Source organism: Anas platyrhynchos, chromosome 1 (assembly GCF_047663525.1).
Source record: "Anas platyrhynchos isolate ZD024472 breed Pekin duck chromosome 1, IASCAAS_PekinDuck_T2T, whole genome shotgun sequence".
Classification (NCBI taxonomy): domain Eukaryota; kingdom Metazoa; phylum Chordata; class Aves; order Anseriformes; family Anatidae; genus Anas; species Anas platyrhynchos.
Window position 1 is genome coordinate 164648692 of NC_092587.1, and position 20222 is coordinate 164668913.

The following is a 20222-nucleotide window of genomic DNA, read 5'->3' on the forward strand; positions in this document are numbered from 1 at the left end:
CTTCAGTGATATGTCAGGGCAGGTATTTGGCAAACTCCACTATTTAGAGAGCTAAACCAGCAAAAGCAAACAAGCTGCTCGGCTTTTTTTGCAGAATTGGCTTTTCATCATCATGTGTCCCTGAACTGGCTCACTGCAGGATCAGACAAGTGCCTGTGCCGACACAGGAGAAAGCAACTGGAGCAGGACTGTCCTGTTATGTCAGCTTAACCAAATCACGTCCTTCAACAGCCTGAGAAACACAAGAGGACCGTGGCTTGCGTTATGCCTGCCTTGCAGTGCATGCTGTGGCCTGCCAAGCCCGTCATCCAGATGGAGCAGCTGCTGCAAGGTGCCAAGCCCAGGCTGGTTCTCTTTCTCATGGAAGTGAGAGCAGAAGGGGCAGAGTTGATAAATGCCTGTGTTTTGCCCCAGAGTGGGGTTAACACCTGTTTTTAGCAGCCATGGACCCAGTGGTGAAGTGCAGCTGTTAAGTCTCTCATTCAGCTACAAGTTTGGGTTGGATCTGTCACCAGCTCCCTGCTGGCCAAGCTCTTGCCCAGGCTGCCAGGATGCTGCATTGAAGCTTGAATTTCAGTGGCAGAAGGTAGTACTGTGTATTTGGCCCATGGGCAGGCTGTTTTGTGGAGACTTGTCACCGTGTGGCACATTTTATTGTGCCACTGAGCATGGTTCAAGGTTTTAATGAACATACTGCTCTCCCTGTGCAGCTTTGCTCTGCCTATCACTCAGAAAACACAGGGTGGGTATAAAAAGACCCACTTTGTGTGTTTTTAACAGTGCTGCTGCACATACCAAAAACCTTTTGTGGTCTGTATGAAGAGTGAAGGCAAAACACCTAGGAAGTAATGGGCAGCATTCATAAAAGGAGAAAATTTTGCATTACCAGGGTTGTTCTAATCCCCACTGCATGCTCTGGAGAACTTGATGGCCATCTACTGGTGAAGCCTGAGTCTTTGTTTTAACAGAGAAAAGCACTTGTACATCTGAGTTGTAGAGATGCATGTTTTCACTTCTATCTGGAAATAACACATCTGAAGTTTTGTAGATCATCCTAAATGCTCCCATCCAAAAAATGTCTGATTGTGTTCATTCATTGCCCTGTGAGCAGTAATAACTATAGGTGTTGCAGCTGGAGGCAACCAGCTGTCTCCCAGGATTTATGTTAGTTTAATGGTTCCTATACCAATACAGAAATTACACTGTTTTTAGGAATAATGAGTTGCAAATAAATAAATGTCAAGCTGACGAGCCAGAACCCGATTTTTTTCTTTGTTATTTTATCTCCCAAACTTGACGCATCAGCAGTAATTTGATATATCCTGCAATTTTCCTGGGATATTACATACAGTGTCAGTCCTGTTGCTAAACCCCACCTTGAGTTTTAAAGGCTGCCTGAGATCTTGGATGTCAGCAGGAGAACTGGCAGCTTCTCCTCAGGGCACGCTGGCAGCTGCTGATGTTCTTCCAGGTCTTCACTTCTTCACTCTGGGCAGTCTGTGAGGGACACTTAGTCAAGAGAGGTTGCTTTTTTTTAAAGTAAGATATGCTTTTTTTTTCTTTTTTTTTCTTTTTTTTTCTTTTTTTTTCTTTTTTTTTCTTTTTTTACATGATTTTAAACACATTGCAATCAGGAAAAAAAAATCATTACAAAAAGCAATACCTGTGAGTTCCCAGTCATTTCTATTCTCAAGGTGCTTGTCTGCTGTGATGCCATCAAGCAGTAGTTCTGGAGTTCTGTGCCAGAGCTACCTGGCAGATCCCCAGTGGCCTTTAAAAAACACAGAAAATGATTTTGAGGACTTTGTTCTTTTTTTCTGTCACCGTGTGTGGTCGGCAAAGTTATTTTGTGGAAATTGCTTGAGATAGTGGAGGGTGTCCCTTTACTGCTACATGAGCATGAAAAGAACTGAAGCGAAAGTCCCTGCGAGAGTCACTAACCTCAGGAAGCTCTAAAAAAACACATCTGTAGGCTCTTTTTAAGGCTTCCTGTGGTATCACCAGTTAAACAGTCACAGGGCTTCTGCAAAGCTCAAACAAAGCTGATGCTCAGGTCCAGCCTGGCATTCTCCACCTGTGAGCTTGTCTACACCTAAAATGAGTGTTAACTATGGGGTTCCCCTGTGGCACAGGGGCTAGAGAAGATCCCCTTGAGGGGGTGCTCTGAGCTGTCACCCGTGTCCCTTCTGATGGTTAGCAAGAATTTAGAAGTGGCAGCACCTATAATGTGGCACTGCTTCATTTACACCCTCCTGTGTAAACCCCCAGGAAAGCAAGAGCAGCTCACACCGTGAGGTCACCTTCTGGTACGTGACAGCTAGCTCCTTAGGAGGTGCTGACTGTGCTCAAGGTTCGCTTTTTTTTCCTCAGTGCTGGCAATTGCAGCAGCATTGTAAGCTTGATCCTCCTCCCATTTAAACAAACTGTATTATCCAGGATCTGAACGCCCTGTTACAAAACAGGCTTTTAAGACAGCTTGTAAATCCCATGCAGCAAAAATGATGCACAAATGCTTATTTTTGAAGATAAAGATTTTCGGGTCCTGCGCACTGGGTTATGTACCATCAGTACTGAGCTTTACGATTTAATTTACAGTTGCTTCTTATTTTAGCTGGTGGGGTGTTAAAAAAAGAATCTGGAGTAGTGGGACTGATCTCAGTTAATCATCTAACCCAAGACTTTCATTTGCCCTGAGATGCAGGTACTTAAATACAATTCCTAAGCCGTATATGTGACAGCTAAACATATTTGTATTCCTGTCACATAGTTAAAGCGCTGATGTGTCTTACTCTCTTGGGGACTACTTTTTGCTGGTTAATGTTCATATTATGGGCCCCTGTCCATTTCTTCCTCTATTTCAGAAATTCCCTGCATGCCCATTTACACATATCATATTCTAGGCAAAAATAATTACTCTGAAAAATCTCTTTGCCTGAAGGTGAAGTATATATTGTGTTAAGAAAAAAAGAGGGTTGTCAGAAAGAGAATGCTCCTTTTTCGAAGTAGTGCTTTAAATTGGGGTTGTACTTTAAAAGCATTGAAACAGAAAGAAAGATGAATAATTTGGACTACCACAAATTTGAAACCTAAAGATTTGAAGTGCAGTAAACTGGAACATCAGTGAAATCACATGCTAATGGTGTGAGATGCTCTAGGCAAAGTTTTAACCCGATACAATCATCAGCAAATTTTGGAAATCCCTGAAAGTGAAGTTTATGCCAGAACAGCTACAGCTGTAACAACACTGGCTATTGTAACAGAGGATTGAATATTGATTTTGACACAGGAGCTTCTCAGCATCAGTATTTCTTTCAAATGCCATTCTTAGTATTGTAGCTTCCCCAGAGGTCTTGCTCCTTTTCATGAGCAGATTCAGTTTCCTTCCCTATGATTCATTTCCATTTGATTGTCACAAGTTATTTCAGGAGCTGAGAACTTGCATCTTAAGAGTTTAAAAGAGTATCTGACAAACCTCAAGGTCATTGCCATGAATGTCAATAAACCTGGGAATGTGGTGTAAGTCCCAGAAACTTGAGGAAGGGCAATGTTGTTCCTGTACTCACAGTAACTGAGCAGGCTAGTATAACTGTAGGTGAACTGCTGTGCAGTATAACTGTAATGGGGCTGATAAGGAGATCAATCGATAATGATTTATAGCTGGGTAATATAATTAATGGAAATCGATGAGGGTTTGGATCCTGGCATACCAACTTGATAATGTTTTATGACACAAGTTTGTCTAACCCAAGGCTAGTGCATTGTTGTAGCAGACTTTCTTCAAGGATTTGACTTGATATGCAGTGTGTTTATAAACCAAAGCAACACGACTTCAACATTACATTTTGATTGCTTAAAATTGGGGTGACTGATAGGCCTTAGGACACTGGAATAAATGAAGTATCTTCAGTGAGCATATGCATTTTTGTGGGGATTGTTCCCTGACCCTGTGCTACTATTTTTTTATTATTATTATTAATCATCAGTCTGAAAGGAAATAAAATTAATTGATTTGCAGGTAATTGAGAACTGTTAAATAAGGAAATGGAAAAATCACTGCTGCAGGGTGATAGGGATCTCTTGGCAATGTGTATGAAAGCAAGCAACAGGCATTTAGCCAAATACAAGGATCCATAGTTCAGATCTGGGTGCTAGAAACACTTTTTCACAAAAGGTGTCAGGATTTTTATCTATGTAAGCTTATCAAGGAGAAATTATGGAGTCTATCTAGGAAATTGGTTAGAAAGAAGGGTTCAGTGAGTTTGGAACTGGACATGTGAAGCTGAAATAAAGCTCAGATCAAGTCAGGCTAGTTCATTATTGGAGCAGTATTTCAAGGATCATGGTGTTTTCTCTGGCAATAAGCACATCTAAATCAAGACTTCAATTATTTCATACTGCAAAATATACTCTAGTTCAAGCATGAATTGTTTCAAAGAGGTGCTGTGGACTATGTTGCAGAAAAGGAAATATTTATGTAATTGCTCGGGTCGCTTCTGGCATAGTGATTTATTACTGCTGATGTTTTGGGGCCCAAGGTATGTGCTGTGCTCTTGCTTCATTTTTTCCCCTTCTGTTCTGTTTTTTTTTAGTTCCATTTCACCATTCAGTATTGAAAGCACAAGGCGTCAGAGAAGGTCAGAGTCTCCAGACTCCAGGAAGCGGCGCATCCACCGGTGTGACTTCGAGGGATGCAACAAAGTGTACACAAAAAGCTCCCACCTGAAGGCCCACAGGAGGACGCACACAGGTAAGGCTTTGCTGGCACTGTGTTGCATGGTTAAGACAAGCAGATTCCTTTCTGCCTAATACAGGACCTATTGAACTTGCATCCTACACTAACAGACAGAAGTCTGGATGGAAATAGTGGAGATGTCTGCAGGTACACCTGCATTGGCAAGCTGGTGCAGATCAGGACCATACTTTTGAATTGAACTTCCCTGCCATCACCACTTTCTATGCTTTCCTTCTCAACATTTAAGTACTCTTAGCACAAACTGGACTCCTTTCAGCTGATACTAAACAGAAAAGTGGCCTACATGGACACATCTAATGTGTTTCAACCAACAATGGATGATTTGGTTGATGGATGAATGGATGAATGGAAGCCAACCAAGGTTGTCCAAGGAAAACCGTCAAGAAGATGAAAGAGTGTGTACATGGATCTTCAACAACTTTTTAACTCTACAGACCGGCTCCTATTTAGCTATTATACTATTTGCTTTTACAGATGTAGCCTTTCAATTACAGGTGCTGCTAAATACCTTCCATTCAATCCAAGTGTAAATTCAAGAACTGTGGATTTCTTTCTGGATGCTTTCAGAGGCATCTACCGCATACTACCAAGGGAAGTCAGTCATTTAATGAGAATAGGTTGTACTAGGTCCCTTCACCAAGAATGCGAGAGAGGTGCCTAGATGAGCTGGATCCCATTCAGTGATGATAATACTTAATCAATACCTGGCTTTCTTATTAACTTTACAGGTCATTACTACTCCCCATGACAGACATGTGAGGGCAGCTGAAGCAGTGATGTGTAATTGTTGTAATTTTATTGTGGAGAAACTCAGGAATAGCTTTTTGAGGTCATCAAGAACAATTTAAAAGGTGACCGCTAAAATGGCTAAAAAGGCAGTGGACAGAACACTATTGAGTTTCAGTGCTGTTCCTAACTCTGCTGCTGATCTACTTAAATTAAATTTATTGATCTCTCTGCTCTTAATGTACTTCAACATTCTTGTAACTCCTTGGAGAAAATATGGTGTTTGTCCAGCACGCAGCACAAAGCTGTTCTTTGTTGAGAACCTGGTGGTGCTTTCTGTGGTGTGATGTACTCTAAAGAGTATGAGATATTTTTTTAAAAAATTAAGTGATGACTTCTCCATTTCAGATGAAGTCACCTCTGCATCATTCTTTCCAATATGTCTTTAGGTTGCTGGGACTTTTGTTGAGAGGAATACCAAACAAAGCTCCATCCTAATACCCCCCACTAAACTAATTCCTGTAGAGTCTCTTCCTATATCAGCATAAATGCTCTGGTTATTTCATTAGGCTTCTCTCCACTCCAGTTATTCTGATTTCTTCACATCTTCCCAGTAATGCTTGAGCTTTCTCTCTTAATTGTTTTGTCTTAATTCTTTTTCCCTTTTCCTTATTTTTTCACTGTATATTTCGTATTCTAATGTATTTTATGTACCCTTACCCTTTTGCCTTGTTTTCAGTCATTCTTCTTTTACTTCCTTTATCTCAGTCTACCTCTACTCCATCCCTTTCCTTCTTTGTATCTTGATTCCTAAGTTGTTGCCCAATTCTTTAATGAGTCTGTAATTCATCAGTGATCTCATGACAGACCTGCTCTTGTGTATAACACACCCAAATCAATGTTAGATAGTCTGCACCACTGAAGCTCAGGCTATGCATTTCAGGTGCTCAAAACTAGGTACTGAAGGCATAAAATGGTGCTGGTAATTGCAGTTTTTGCAGCTATAACTCTCTGGTAGCATGAAGGGAGTTTCTGTACCAAAAGTAACGCAGGATTCATCTCTCCAGCTTTGGCTCCCCAGCGGCTGGGTGTCTAGGCTATGCTATCTGTCTGGGATCTCTGGGTAGTCATAGAAGAGGGCTTGGCACCTCTGGGGCACATTATTCCTTCTTCAGGTAGACCCAAGGATTGGCATCTGAAAGTGCTTCTGTTTCACTGCTGAATACAGAGGAAGCTCAGGTACTTGCCTGTTAGCTGGCTGAAATGAATCCCCACCCCAAAAGGCTGCTGCCTGAAATATTTTATAGTCACGTTGGATATTAGTTCATTCCTTCAGGGAGAAAAGAAGACACAATAGAAAAAATAACCTCAAATCAAAAGCCTTCATTAAATGATCAGTTGTTAACTGTATTATATTGTCATGTCTTTGTGCCTGCTGCAATGTAAGAAGTGTAGTCTAGAGAGAAGGTGAGCACTAAATTCAACCAGTAATCCAGTGAGAAAATCCATATTGTGCTGTTAAAATATGTTTCATGGAACGCTTTTCAGGTCTTGGTAAGAAGTTGATGTAATCTGACTTACATGTAGCATTGGCCATGAGCATGCTCTATGTATTAATCTCATTTTACATTTTTTATCTTGGCTTTTACTTTTGCTTCAGGCAAAAGAAGTTAATTATTCACGTATGACCCACAATAATTAGTGTGCAGTTTTGGATAAGTATAAATGAATTATGACAGCTATGCACGCAAGGGTGAGCAAGTTTGAATAGGCAACTTTCTGAGGAAAGATCACAGAAACTCAACATTGCATAATCTGGGCTTTTTTTTTTTTTTTTCTAGGCAAACTGATCTTGCTAACAATTGTTTGGCTAAGCAGGATGTGTTTGAAAACTATTTTTTTCATTTACTATGTTTACATAGTCACTAAAACATGCACATTCACTTGGAAAACAGAGGGAAAATAGTATGGCATTATGACAGGATGAACAACTTCCTTGGTTGGAAAGTACATTTCTTTTGAACTTCATTAAAAATTGAAACAAAATATTACACACAGTAACATTTGCATTCAATTCTCTTTGAGTGTTGCCTCCCTTTTTTAAGCAAGCCATCAGCCAGCTTCTAAATAGTTCTCACCGGTGTCCTCAAGCCTTAGCGGAGTGGAGTGGGCATGGAAGCCACTGGGGGGCGAGCTTGAATTACGTATCGTCTCTGAAACTGGGAAAACTGCAAGTGAAACCTGTAATCGCTGGAGCATTTCATAAATCACAAGCACTTGCTATTGAATTTCTCTTTCTAGTATCAGGTTCTTGTTGTTGTTTTGCCAGATCGTCAAATAAAGCTATCAGGAGGTATCGGGTGTGATGGAGAGCCTTCAGGACTCGCAGTCAATCTTGCAGCTCAGGTTTATCATCTTTTTCCGCAAGGAGAAAACGGTGAGAAACTGGCTCACCGGAGTTGCGTAGAGTTAGTTTCTGCTTCAGTGAACATAAAGAAAATTACTAATGTGTGATTCTATAAATGAGTAATCTTTAAGTATTGGAAAACTAGCAGCTCTGGGTTGCATTCCCCATCTGCCTGTGTCTGTTCTGCTTAGTGTAGGGGCTCGTGTCGGCCCTGGGAGTTAATGGTGGAGAGCTGAAGCTCCTGTTCCCTGTCAGGCGTGCACCTCTGCAGCCCTGGTGGGACTCATCTTTGTTAGCTTGCTTCTTTTACTTTGAAGACATGTAGGGAAACAACCATAGCATTATTTTATGATATGTATTTGCTATTTCAGGTCCTCTAGGAGATATTAATTTTGCCACTGACGCTTCCAGTAGGACAGCTGAGCATTCGAGACTAAGCAATACTGGATCTTTCCACTCAGTGTGTTCTTTTTACCATCAAAACTTAATTCTAAAAATATTTAAATTTTATCTTACTGCTGTTTCCTTTTTATATTAGACCTGGCTTGTGAAAGATCTACAAACTCTCTTCCTTGTAAATAGAGATGATGAAAATCTGGCATGTTTTATGTAAATCAAAGAGTCAAATCTTGCCTGCTGTTGAGAAGCTGACATGGGTTATAAAAACTAGGCTTTAGTAATTGATCTGTGAACTTCGTAAAGCTGGAAGTCCTGGGTCTGTGGAGCTGTAAAATTGGCAATGAGTGTCAAAGATTTCATTCTTTTGGCAAAAAAAAAAGCAGGCATATGTTTTCATGCCAAAAATTTGAGGGCATATGTCTCAACCTCCTCTCTAGTTGGCTGGATGTTTCTGAAATGTCACCAAAAAGCTGCAAAGTGGTCAAAAATGTTCACAGTTTCCTTGCAAAATTTCATGATTATTTTTCAATCATCTGTAACTATAATGAAACTAAATATAAGAGCTAAATATGATGAAGGTGGCAGGACAAAGCCACCAAATGCAAGACAGTTAAGTCTCAGGTGAAATAATACATCTCAGGTTATACATTATTATAGCCTTTATCAGCATAGTGGGTGTGGATAAGGGGAGTGTATGGAACAATGAGAGGACAAGGCAGAGAGTTTTAAGAGAGGGAAGAGGGAGAACAAGAACAAACACCCAGGACCCTTTGGTCTACTTGCCATAACAGTGCAAAGGAGGCATGAGAAAGTGAAAACACCTTTTGGATAGACGTCAGTGATCATAAGAAAAGCACACAGCACCTTGTGTGTTCACAGTGATTTCAGTTGCCTTGATATAAAATAGATTAAGTAATGAGAAGTGTGCCAAATGATGACAGGTTCTACCTGCCTGCGGAGTCACTGCAGGGAGCCCACCTCTGTGCAGCTAGCTGTGGATGATGTCCCATGGCATGCATGTGGTGCACTGGTAAGTTCTTTCACACCACAGAGGGCAAATCGTCCCACTGGCCAGCAACTTCACTTTTGATCCAGAGGCTACTTGGTCTACAAATACCAGTCAGTGGTATCCTCTTTTAACCAATAATACCAAAGCTGACCTTTGCATACAGTGACCCAGTTTTCATACTCATCATCTGTCTCCTCTCGAATAGGGAGAACATGTAAATTTGAGCCATATTATGTAAATTGAAGAGGCAAATTATACTGTCTGTTAGGGGCCTGGTAAAGAACAGAGACTTTGAAACAGGTATAATGGATAGTACATGTGGAGGATATTTAAAGCTCTTCCCTTTCTTCTAGGTATGCAGAGTACACTGTGTGGTGTGAATGCGTCACAGTCAAAGCGGTGCCTAGCACGGGGATTATGACCTGAGAAATCTAACCCACTAACTACATAGTCATTTAAAGGGAAATTTGATTTGTGTTGGATTTCACATCTAAAGTTGCTCACAGCTAAATCCATTTCTAGCTTCTTGTGGCTACTCTTTTACCATATGGAAAGGCCCAAGGAGTTTAAACTGTTGTGTGAATCATCCTGAAGAATTCAATAAAGGAATAAGATGCCTGCTTTAAAGTTATGTGCAGCATGATTTTACATCTGATAGAGAAGTGATTGCTTTCTGTCTCTCACTTCTGTAGGACTTTCTTTGTAGCTGGTGTTGTAGCTATACAATCACCACTTTGTATTTCAATGCAGTGCTATTTCAGTCATTAGTTACTACTTTCTCGAGGAATGTGGCAGAGTAGCTTCCTGGAGTCAGTGGCAGCAGAAGCCTGGGATGTTCCAGTGGCATGAAGTGGGAATGGATTTAGTCCATGAGTAAAGGGTAGGGTGGCATCCAGCCACAACTGTGGCTTTGCTCCTGCCTCCAGTGGGTGGAGGAAGGCAAGAGACCTTCCTCCCCATCTGTATCAGCTTCTGCGGGGCTCTGACACAGGGCTGTGGCTGCAGATTTTCATCTGTGAGCTCCAACCAGTGCTGATCTTGGTGCTCCTGCTGCCGTAGTTGTGGCTGCACTTAAAGACACAGGCTGAACATAGCCCCCAGGCCAAATAATTTCTTTTAGTGTTCAGGGGTTTGTCCTTGATCAACGCCTATATCATTCCTGAGATATGAGAGCAAATACCTTTGCCTCAGACGTAATGAAGCCTATTTGTTAGTGTCAGGGGGTCCTCATCAGTGTGTCCTCATTACATGGAGACACTAAACATCTCAGAAATGTGGTTTTGTACCTGAGAAAATGACAACATTTCCTCCCCAAGAAGTTCCTTTTTTGCTGGGTTGAGACACCGCCCTAGAAGAGAGAGAGCTAGTGAGTACACGGGTGTTTTATTTAGTCTGTGCTTTTTCAAACATTGCATTCCTCTCACTCACTGTTGCTCCATATATTATTTTAATATGAAAGGGCCCCTGTCATTAGTCTTTGTTCACATTTTCCTTTCAGCAATTTCAGAGCAGACTTAAGAAGTCAGAGGCACCAAAATAGTTATTTTTGCTTGGTAGGCTTTAAAACTCCATTCATTACCTGTTGTTTTCTTAAGGTCTGTTGAATGCCTTTTGCTAGCTATACATTCCAGAGAGATATTTACAGGTTTGTAATCCCTTCTTTAGACAAATATTGGGAGGAAGCAACATTTTTAAAATAATCCTCTTGGATTTGACCTGAACTGTGCAGATTTTTGGCCTACTTTAAAATTAACACCTCTTTGCCACCTGCCCACTAGACTCTCTCTTCAAAAGCCCAGCTTTTCTTTCTCATGTCCTACATGCCTCTTAGGGCCCTTATCCCAGAGCTCTTCCTTCTGCACATAAATCTGCTGAGTGAAAAAAGCTGCAACAGCAGGTTCACATGCTGTTTCAGAACCTAGGAATTTAAATAAACAAAGCTAATTTAAAAATTACTTTTATTTAAGTAAAATAGGAGGTTCTATTTGTTTTGGGTGATGCTTTTATTTTTTAAGAAATATTTTCATTTAGTGTTTAAAATTTACTGCCAGTTTCAATAAACAGTTGAGCTTTCTAATGTGGAAACGAGTATATTTCGTGGAAGTCTTCACGTCTAGCTTTTTGCCCTTTCTTCATGCAATTTCTGTTTAGAAGATAGACAAATACTTTAATAAACAGGGCTGCTAAAGCCTCAGCCTATTGATGTTCCTCGGTTCAGATTTCAGGACAGAACTTAGAAGGTATTTAAAATAGGGTGTCTGCTGGTAGAATACCTACCAGGGTATAAAGGCAGACTCACCAAGGCCACCGCATCCTGGTAAGGTGATGTTCAGAAATGTGAACCTCTGCTAGCCGCCTGGATGTAGAGGGATAGTTGTCCGAGTCCAGCTACTTACGGGCAGGTGTCCATACCACAGGGAGCTCGTACATCCAGTTCTCTTCCAATAGCCGCTCCGTGGAAAGTTAAATGATTTCATTTCTGGCGAGTTCTGCGAGCTCTGAATTCACCTTACACACAGGGAGTCGTTTCTCTGCATTGTAGGTCTGATGCCGTGCCGATATGGAAGAGTGCCCATGTGGTTATTCCAAGGCACTTTGATGGGAAAGCAAGTCTAATTGTGTCTGTGATTGCTTTCAGTCTCTAGGTTATGAAAAATACTTGCAACAGTGCCCCTTGACTTTGTAAATATGGGGTGCATATGTGTTTTGTCTGTGTGTGGCACGAGGGAATAATGATGATTTCATTATGCAGAATAAAATTTTCTCTAAGTAAGCCATTTAGTGCTTAATATTCTACCTCCAAAGAACTGCAGTTCATCTGAGGTCTCAGGCATGATTGTGGTCTACCATTTGCAGCCCTGCAGTGGCATGAAGGCGAGAAAGACCTCCCTACTCCCATTCCCTCCAGTGTACTTTCCCAGATGTTGCCTCCAGATGCACCCAGACCTAGAGGAGTAAAAACACATTACAGGGCTTCCAAGGACGTTAACTCTTGCAGCCCACTCAGTCCCAAATGGGGAACGCATAGCAACGTGCTACGAAATTCCCACTTCTGGTAATACCACGTCTTTCATGAAGTGCGCCTGGAGTTGCTTGTGCCCATGCTGTTCTTTTCAGGGCAGCCTGTCAATCAGAAACAAACTATTTGAGAATAGAGTGTGCTCAAAAGTAGAAGTAAGTTTCACAAAAGCCTTTGCTTTAATGTTTTATTCAGCTTTTTTTTTTTTTTCTGCTTACTTTTTTCCTAAAAGGAAAAAGGAAAGCAGAGCCTGAAAGCAAGTGTTTTCCATCTTCATTTTTTGCAAACAAGTAGGCAGAGAACTGGAGAAATTTTATTAAACTTCTCCTTTCCCATGAAAAGAAGCAGATAAGATGACTCCTGTGTAGGATGGGTGGTTATTTTCTGCACTGCAGTATTGTCTCCACATAGGATATGAAATTTTCATGTGTATTTTGTCAGTTAATATTTTTCTTCGATACTATATATATTTACATTTTATGGTGATAAAAAAAAACAACATTATTTCTCAATTTAGAAAGCTTTATACTATTCACAACTCATTTGCTTAACTAGTGAGGTCTTTAAGGGAGGTGTTTTTCGCTGCTCTGTTTCTGTAAACAGCCTGGCACACCAGGGTCCTGCCCTCTGAATGAGACAAAACTCAACCCTTGGAGCCTTTTTGTTGTTTTTGGTTTGTTTGTTTATTTCTCTGGGGATTTGCTTCTTGTTTTGCTTTGTTTTGTTTTTACAGTTAGTGGAAGGTTTAATTTTTATATTGAGAAACATCAATATTGCTCTAGCTGAACGTGCTGAAGCAAGTCCTGGAGCATCCAGGAGGAGTGACGGGAGCAGAATCAGAGACACAGTTATTGCAGATGGAAATGGAAGTGTCATTTAGTTGGCATCTCCCTTGCAGTTAGGGACCACAGAGAAGAAAAGGTGTTTTCTGTGAGGAGGCCAGACCAAAACTCAGGCCGGCAGCACCCCAGCCAAAGAGAGTTAGTGTGCAAGTCTGCTACCACCATGTGTGCAGCTGGCTGCTGTTGTAAGTACATCACCTTTCCCAAATTCCTTTGTGAGTGAAGGTTGCCATAAAAGGAGAAATCTCATCCTTACCCAAAGAACTGGAATTTTGATAGTCCCTTATTGCTGTGGCTGGAGGGCAGGAGGAAATTTCCATGCTCTCTCCTACTACAAATACATACAGAGAGATGTATGTAAGCATATACATATACTTCAATTCATAAGTATGCACATATATATATATATATATATATATATAAAAGGACCATGTCAGGCAGGAAAAAATTATCAGAAAGGATAATAAATGTTATTTGTCCCCTCCTTTGGGGATTTCATCTAGGTCCTGGAATCAGGTGCACAGGAAGAGTCCTTTTGCATTTCCAAAAACTGTATTTTTACAGTTGTTAGGGGAATTGCATTTATCATTTTATTTCAGCAGTGTCTTTGACAATTCTTGTCCAAGTCCCTTTGGAGGACAAAGTCTCTGTGCAGAAGCCTAAAAAGCAAAAATGTGGAAGGGAAGTTTTTTGCTTGTTTTTTGCTCTTTGCTTGTTTTCAGTGTGTACAGTGACAGAACAGGACTGAGACTGGTGTTGTGGGTTTGCCTTCTGAAGTTATGGAGAGTAGAGTTCTTGTGAGTCTGGAAATAAAGGGGTTTTATGCTGGGATTTGTGTTTTGTGTTTGTATGCTGGGATTTTGTATTAAAGTAGCAATAAACTGAGGCTGAACCTAAAGGGGAGTATGGGAAGAGAGACACGGGAGAAATAAATAGATAAGGGTCCTTAACTAATACTGATCTTGCAGGGGGATGCAGGATGGCAAACGGTTCCTAAACTCAGCAGTGTGGTGAAATGAAGGATACTCATGTGTTGTGATGAGGGAGAACAACTTGAGTCTGAATTACCAGATGTGGAGCTTGCAAATAATCACTTTAAGATCTGCCAAAAATCTGATGAAGTTCTGTCTGGTGTTTGATAGTGCAGGTTGTCACTATGATTTTGATTTGAAGAAATTGTTTTGTTCAGTTGTCACCTGAAGAAACCATGTCCCTTTGCTCTGCCTAAGACTGAGAATGAGGAGTAAAAAACCTGAATTTCAGGACACGTTGCAGTAAGCACAGCATGTTCCCATTCTGCTTGTAGAAATTATTTTCCCAGACTTGCTCAACTGATATGAAACTTTAATCTCTTCCCAGAACGATCTTTGATTTGCATATTTTAACAATACTGAAGCAAAACTCAAATTTATTATATTCACCAAAGAGATATAGTGAACTTGGAAACAGAGATTCAAAATAACCTTTTCAAAGACATCAAAATAATTGAATTACATTTTTGAATCAAAATCATTGCAAATGTTTCAAACATTTAAAAGGATGAAACTGAGATCTAGTGGTCTCCCTACAGAAGGTAAGGTGTTCCTAATATGTGAGTCATAATGCTGCCGTTCATTTTCTGCAGTTTTGGGAAGGCTGCTTATGCTCGGTGCATTTGTTTTCCTACCTGCAGAATAGACACAAAGATACTTGTTACACGGTGCTATTATGAAGGCAGACTTTTATAAGGTATTAATATATTTTTTTGTGAAAAGCTGTGCGAGGCACTTTAAAGCTGGAAAGTACTCTGTAAGTGCTCAGATGTTTTTCATTAAAAAATTATACTAATAAAAATATCACACAAACATAATAGTTGTCATTTTTCCCTTTCCCCTGTGTCTAAAAGCTAAGCTGCCCTCTTCCTCTGGGAGTGCCTGAGGATGCTCTTTATAAGATGGTGTTTTTGCTGTAAAAAAGGTTCTTTTCTGCCTGAAATTACTTATTTTTAGTAGAAATGCAAAATGTAATAAGCCATTATTTGTGGTTTTCCATTTATGATTTTCCCTCTCACAGCACTATCAGTATGGGTGCAGCGTGTCTGTGCTGTGTGTTTTAGAGTGGTTCTGTCTTTATGTGGGAGCTGAAACCAGCTGACATAAATACTACACATTATATATTTTGCATAGCATCCTGTAGCAGAAACCAAACCAGGAACAGCTCTGAGGTGTCCTGACCCTGCAGACCTGTTGACTTCCAACTAGAATATGTAACACCATCAAACATAGGCAGAGGCATGTTTGCTGGAGTATTTGTTTTCTTTCAATTTGTTACAGGCTAAGTCCTTAGGACCTCTCTATGTTTTTATGTGGGGAATACTCTCTCTTCCGTGTGTAATGACAGTAGAAACTGAACAAGGAATATATAAAGATGTGGCCATAGATAGCAGGGCTGGGCAGATGCCACTGCTTAAACCAAGTTTGACTTAAGTCCTTTGTAATTTGTGAATGGAATGAGGGACAGCATCTCCCCTATGTTCCCACCCACCCAGTTTGGAATCGCTGCACAAAACAATAAACCAAGTTTCATCTCCAAGTGCTTCTCGAACTTTTTCCTCCCAAAACTGGAATTTGAGCACGTGGCTCTTTCACAGGATAAAGTTTAAATGCAGAAAAGTCTGACTAGATGGCTAAGCCTGTAACCCTGAACATTCTCTTGTGTATATTTTGCAATAAAAATGTTAGCAGTGTTTCAAAATGATGAATACCACTGCAGAAGGGGCTATGGAGAAGGGATGTAGTAACTCAGAGTCATGGTGAGAGTTACATACAGAAGTGGATGGATGGGACATAATTAGGAAAGGACACTCACTTGTAATAACAGAAGGGAGTTTGTCAGAGATAAAAGTGGGTTTACAACTACATCACTGGGATGATTTCTGTCCTGGTAGCAGACAGAGTTACCTCATCATTACTCAATGGCATAGTTGCCAAAAGCCTGCTAAACTGATGAATAAAAGTAACTAATAATACACAAATGAAAGGGACTGCAAGTGCCTAGGGAGTACTGCGGAGTATCTGCAATTGCAGCCCATAAAGTTTCTTGCCTAGGGAATATAAGCCCCGCTCTGTTACATGGGGCATTCACCCTGCTGACAGACCACCCCACAACTCTTTACTTAGGGCTTTGGTTGCAGATTCCCTTGAAGCAATGAGCATCAAATACTGTGATACCAGCTAGTTGATGGGCTAGTTGAGAGAGAAATTCCTGAGGAGCGTAGTGCATCGGAAATTGCAGTGTAGAGCAGACCATGCTCCCTTCATCTCTTGCATCTCATGGTCTCTTGCTGGTACCAACATACAACATTTCTTCTTTGGAGTATGTGAATATCACTGGGTTGTAAAGTAGAAGTTTGAAGGAGATTTATTTCCTGGGTGAATGATCTTCCGGATATGGGAAGACAGCTGTTGGGCTGTGGGGAAGGTGGAAAATTTTTGAAAGATTGACTAAATAATGGTTGTTATTCGGCATTATTAATTCATTATTTGCTCGAGTTTAGGGAGATTTAATGAGTAACCGTTGTAACTATGTTCTTAAGTGCTTAAGTGAGAGGAGTCATGGTAGTGTAGGAAAATGAATATGGTAAAAGTAATTAAACTAATTCAGATTGTGGCATCTGGATTAGAAAAGGCAATGTTTTGGAGGGCACTTAGAAGCAGATGTTTTGTTAATAGAAGATTAAAAAATGACTAGTTCCATTTGGGGCATTGAGTCATGCCTTTAAAACTTTCTAATTAACTTCCCCAAACAATAGAAAATACTCATTTTCTACGGGGAACTGCCTAAAAGAGCCTTCTCATGCTCCTGGGTCCCACTTGATTTGTGTAAATGACTGTCATGGTATACTGTTTACTGTCTATGTATTGCAGAGCTGCAGAATACCATCAGAATAAAGTTTCTCTGTGTTTCAGAATCTTTTTGTCAGCGTTTGGGGCAAAGTAATTGAGCTTTCAAAGACAGCTGGGAAAGTAGAGGATCAGCTCTCGTGAATACGTTCACAGCTTCAGGCTTTTATTTTTAAAAAAGGTACCTTATATAAGTCTAAAACCTTACAGATTCAGAAAATTAAACTGTCTAATGGTCTTTCTTCTTTTTTTTTCCAGTTTTCTTTTCCTCCCTGTGTTAATTACTGCAACTTCTAAGTCTCTTTCTGCAGCTCTCCTTCCTACCATTTTCCAAAGCCTGTCCGCTGTTTTGATTTCCTCCTCCATTTCCATTTCTCCACTACAAAATTAATTCTGTTCTAACTGAAACCAGGACACCTGGGCAGAGCTCACACTGCCTGCCTTTGCTCTGTAGAGCTGAATGAGCATTTGAGAGCCTTTGTCCATGGCAGTAACTCTGAGGTCCATGCTCTGGCATCTGCTGAGCCATTGAGGGAGCTGAAGAAAAAGACGTACTTTGAACCCAAGAGTGTCTTAGGCACTTAAGCTCAAGTGCTTGCACAAAGGCAGAAGTGTCTGAGTTGAGTGTTTGACTTCAACTCCACTGCAATCCAGACTTGAAATGGTGATATATATATGTGTCACTCCTCTGTTCTGGAGGGCTGTAGTCCACCTGTGGGCCTGGGAGTGCACCCAGCATTGGCCAGAGCCACCAAAGCCCCACAGATCAGTAAGCACTGGGGACAGTTTACTCCAATTAACTAGCTAGGTTTGTCCACTGCCTTGATCACCATTTTCTGGGCTGCCCCATGAGGTCCCGTTTCTCTGTTGATTGTACTGTGAATTTCAGCTGTGAGTGTTCAAGTTCATCAGCCAAAGCTGGAGTGGGAAATCTGGCACCAGATTCCCATCCTCTGACAGATCTGCTCCCAATGACCCTTTCTTATGCTTTGAACTCTTGCACCTTCTGTTTTTTACTGAAGTTCTTGAGGAATCAGTGGTTAGCCTTCATTCTGGGGATGTTACCAAGCAGAGGCTCATATATTAACACAGTTAATATAGTATTGCCTATGAATAAGAACTTTTTGTTCTGATGACAGGCCATCCACAGATAATGTGAGTGTTTAATAAAAAAAAAAAATTATTCTTTTCCTAAAAATAAGGTTTGCCTAAAATGTTATTGATTAATCTGTAAGGAAAATCATATCTTTGATGGTCTCTTTTACAATGCCTTTTTCAAGATGTATATTACTGAATGTCTTTAGAGTAATTCTGCTTTGTCTTGCTTTTTTTTTTTCTTTTTATGCTATAAACACTTATTTAATTGAAAATAATGAAAGGTCTTCTTAGGTTGAGCTTGTAAGAGATATTTTCCTTCAGTGGTGTAAATAGCGTGAGAGGAATGTGGTTAGTCCTGTCTCTTTCACATAGCTGTGTAGGGGCTGGGTGAGCACGGCTCATTGAGGAGAAGGGCTGGAAGCAACACCTGGGAACTTCAGCTGAGTGGCCAATGCTCACGTCTTTCTGCCAGCTGGCTCTTGTTTCTTACCCAAAGTGATACTGTGTTAAAGGAAGAACAAACTATTTCTGGTATTTCTCTTTCATCTTCCATTCCTTCCCGCATCGAGTTCTCCATTGGCATTCTACCATGGGATAGAAGATCTGGGACTTTCTGTGCCAAAGTGGCCATAGCAGGGAAGGATCATGGGGTAAGGAGAGACACAGGTTCACAGAGCCTTTTCAGTAAGGACCCAAACCATGGGAAATACCTCTCTGCTTTGTTCTGGAGGTCTCTGTGGTCAAAGAAACCAACAGGGGCCGGACCAGGCATTGAAAGAAGAGTGCCCAAAAGTATGCTGAAGCTGGAAGCGGCAAGTGCTCCACTTGCAGACCGTCCACACAGTGTGACGGGACCACGGGGGCAGACCTGCCCAGTCAGATGGCAGGACTTACATGTATATTTGTACAGTGCTCCACACCAGCTGATTGCAGCAAGGGCACGTATGCAAGGCAGTTCAGTGACAAATCCAAGTGTATTTTGCAGCGCTTTGTCCTTGGCAAGAGCACGTGCCCTGCCATTTGCTGCACCGCCATGGCAGCCTGGGCACAGCGGGTGCTGCTCAGCTGGGGGCTTGTAAAATCAGCTGGGCAACCTGGCTGCCAGTGCAGAGCTCCGGCTGCAGGCTTGGCAAGTCCAGCCTGTCAGCCCAGAGCCTGGATAGCTGGGCTCTCCCCACTGAAACTGTTTCCCACCCCCATCCGACATCAAAACTGCAGCGCAGCCCAGATGGTGCACACGATTTGAGCCCCAGCGAGCTCAAATGCTGCCGACAGCCCCACCATGTGCCTGTACAGCATCTGACTTCCTTACAGAGACACCCGTGGCCATTTCAGCTGGACTTCTCAGGGCTGTTTGAACTTGGCGGTGATTTTCTTTTGAAACTCCAGGCGCTCGGCAAAACATTTACTGACTTTCTAAGAGACACGGGGAGGGAGGTGCTGCCTGCAACAAAGCAAATGTTGTATCTCTGGTTTGTGTAATTGGAAAGGTATCTCACGAGCTGCTCATGATTCATACATGATAACATATAACCGAGGAACGACTTGTGTCTGACAAAGGGAACAGTATTTGCAGAGATGCTCTTGTGCTGTCCTGCTTGTGGTTAGCTGGTTCAGGAAGGGGAGGTTAAAAAATCACTTTTGACACACCAGAGGAACATGCACGCAGACCCCACACAGTTTCCCTTCCTCAGTTTTGAAGCACGCTCAACTGTAGGATCAAGGTAACTCCCAAGAGCATTTAACATGTAGACATTAAAGAGTGGTGATAGAAATCCCAAACAAGTACAGCCTTCAAAGGTGGCAAAAATGGGATTTTGTAGCAATTTCTTTTATTAAAGCACAAAGTCTAGATCAGCCATATTAATCTTCTCCTGTGACACAATATGACACAGAACCTGGGGCATGCATCATGTTTAACATCAGACAAAAAGTAGGGGGGTGGAATTTTCCAAAACTGCTCTTATCCCAAGTCTGGTCTCATTGAGGTAAATCATTTTTTTGTCAATAGCTGTGTGCAAGTTCCATGGCTAAGTACTTTTAAAAATCATAGACCATTCCTGGTAACTTCTTACAGGCAAAATTAAT

General features: G+C 41.3%; 1 protein-coding gene and 1 long non-coding RNA gene across 9 annotated transcripts in view; one reads left to right on the forward strand and one right to left on the reverse strand.

The window, feature by feature from the left end:
- Positions 1 to 20222, forward strand: part of KLF12 (KLF transcription factor 12) — a 246687-nt gene that overhangs the window by 217737 nt on the left and 8728 nt on the right. For all 8 annotated transcript variants that reach the window (XM_027473007.3, XM_038185326.2, XM_027472998.3 and 5 more), the window contains one exon: positions 4590 to 4747. In XM_027473007.3, the coding sequence (XP_027328808.1) occupies positions 4590 to 4747 (158 nt within the window). The remainder of the gene's footprint in view (positions 1 to 4589; positions 4748 to 20222) is intronic.
- LOC140001304 (uncharacterized) lies at positions 1171 to 11888 on the reverse strand. Its single transcript, XR_011806387.1, has 4 exons — positions 11594 to 11888; positions 10581 to 10642; positions 1664 to 1771; positions 1171 to 1497 (listed from the first exon to the last, which is right to left on the reverse strand). It is a non-coding gene; the product is annotated as an uncharacterized lncRNA (long non-coding RNA).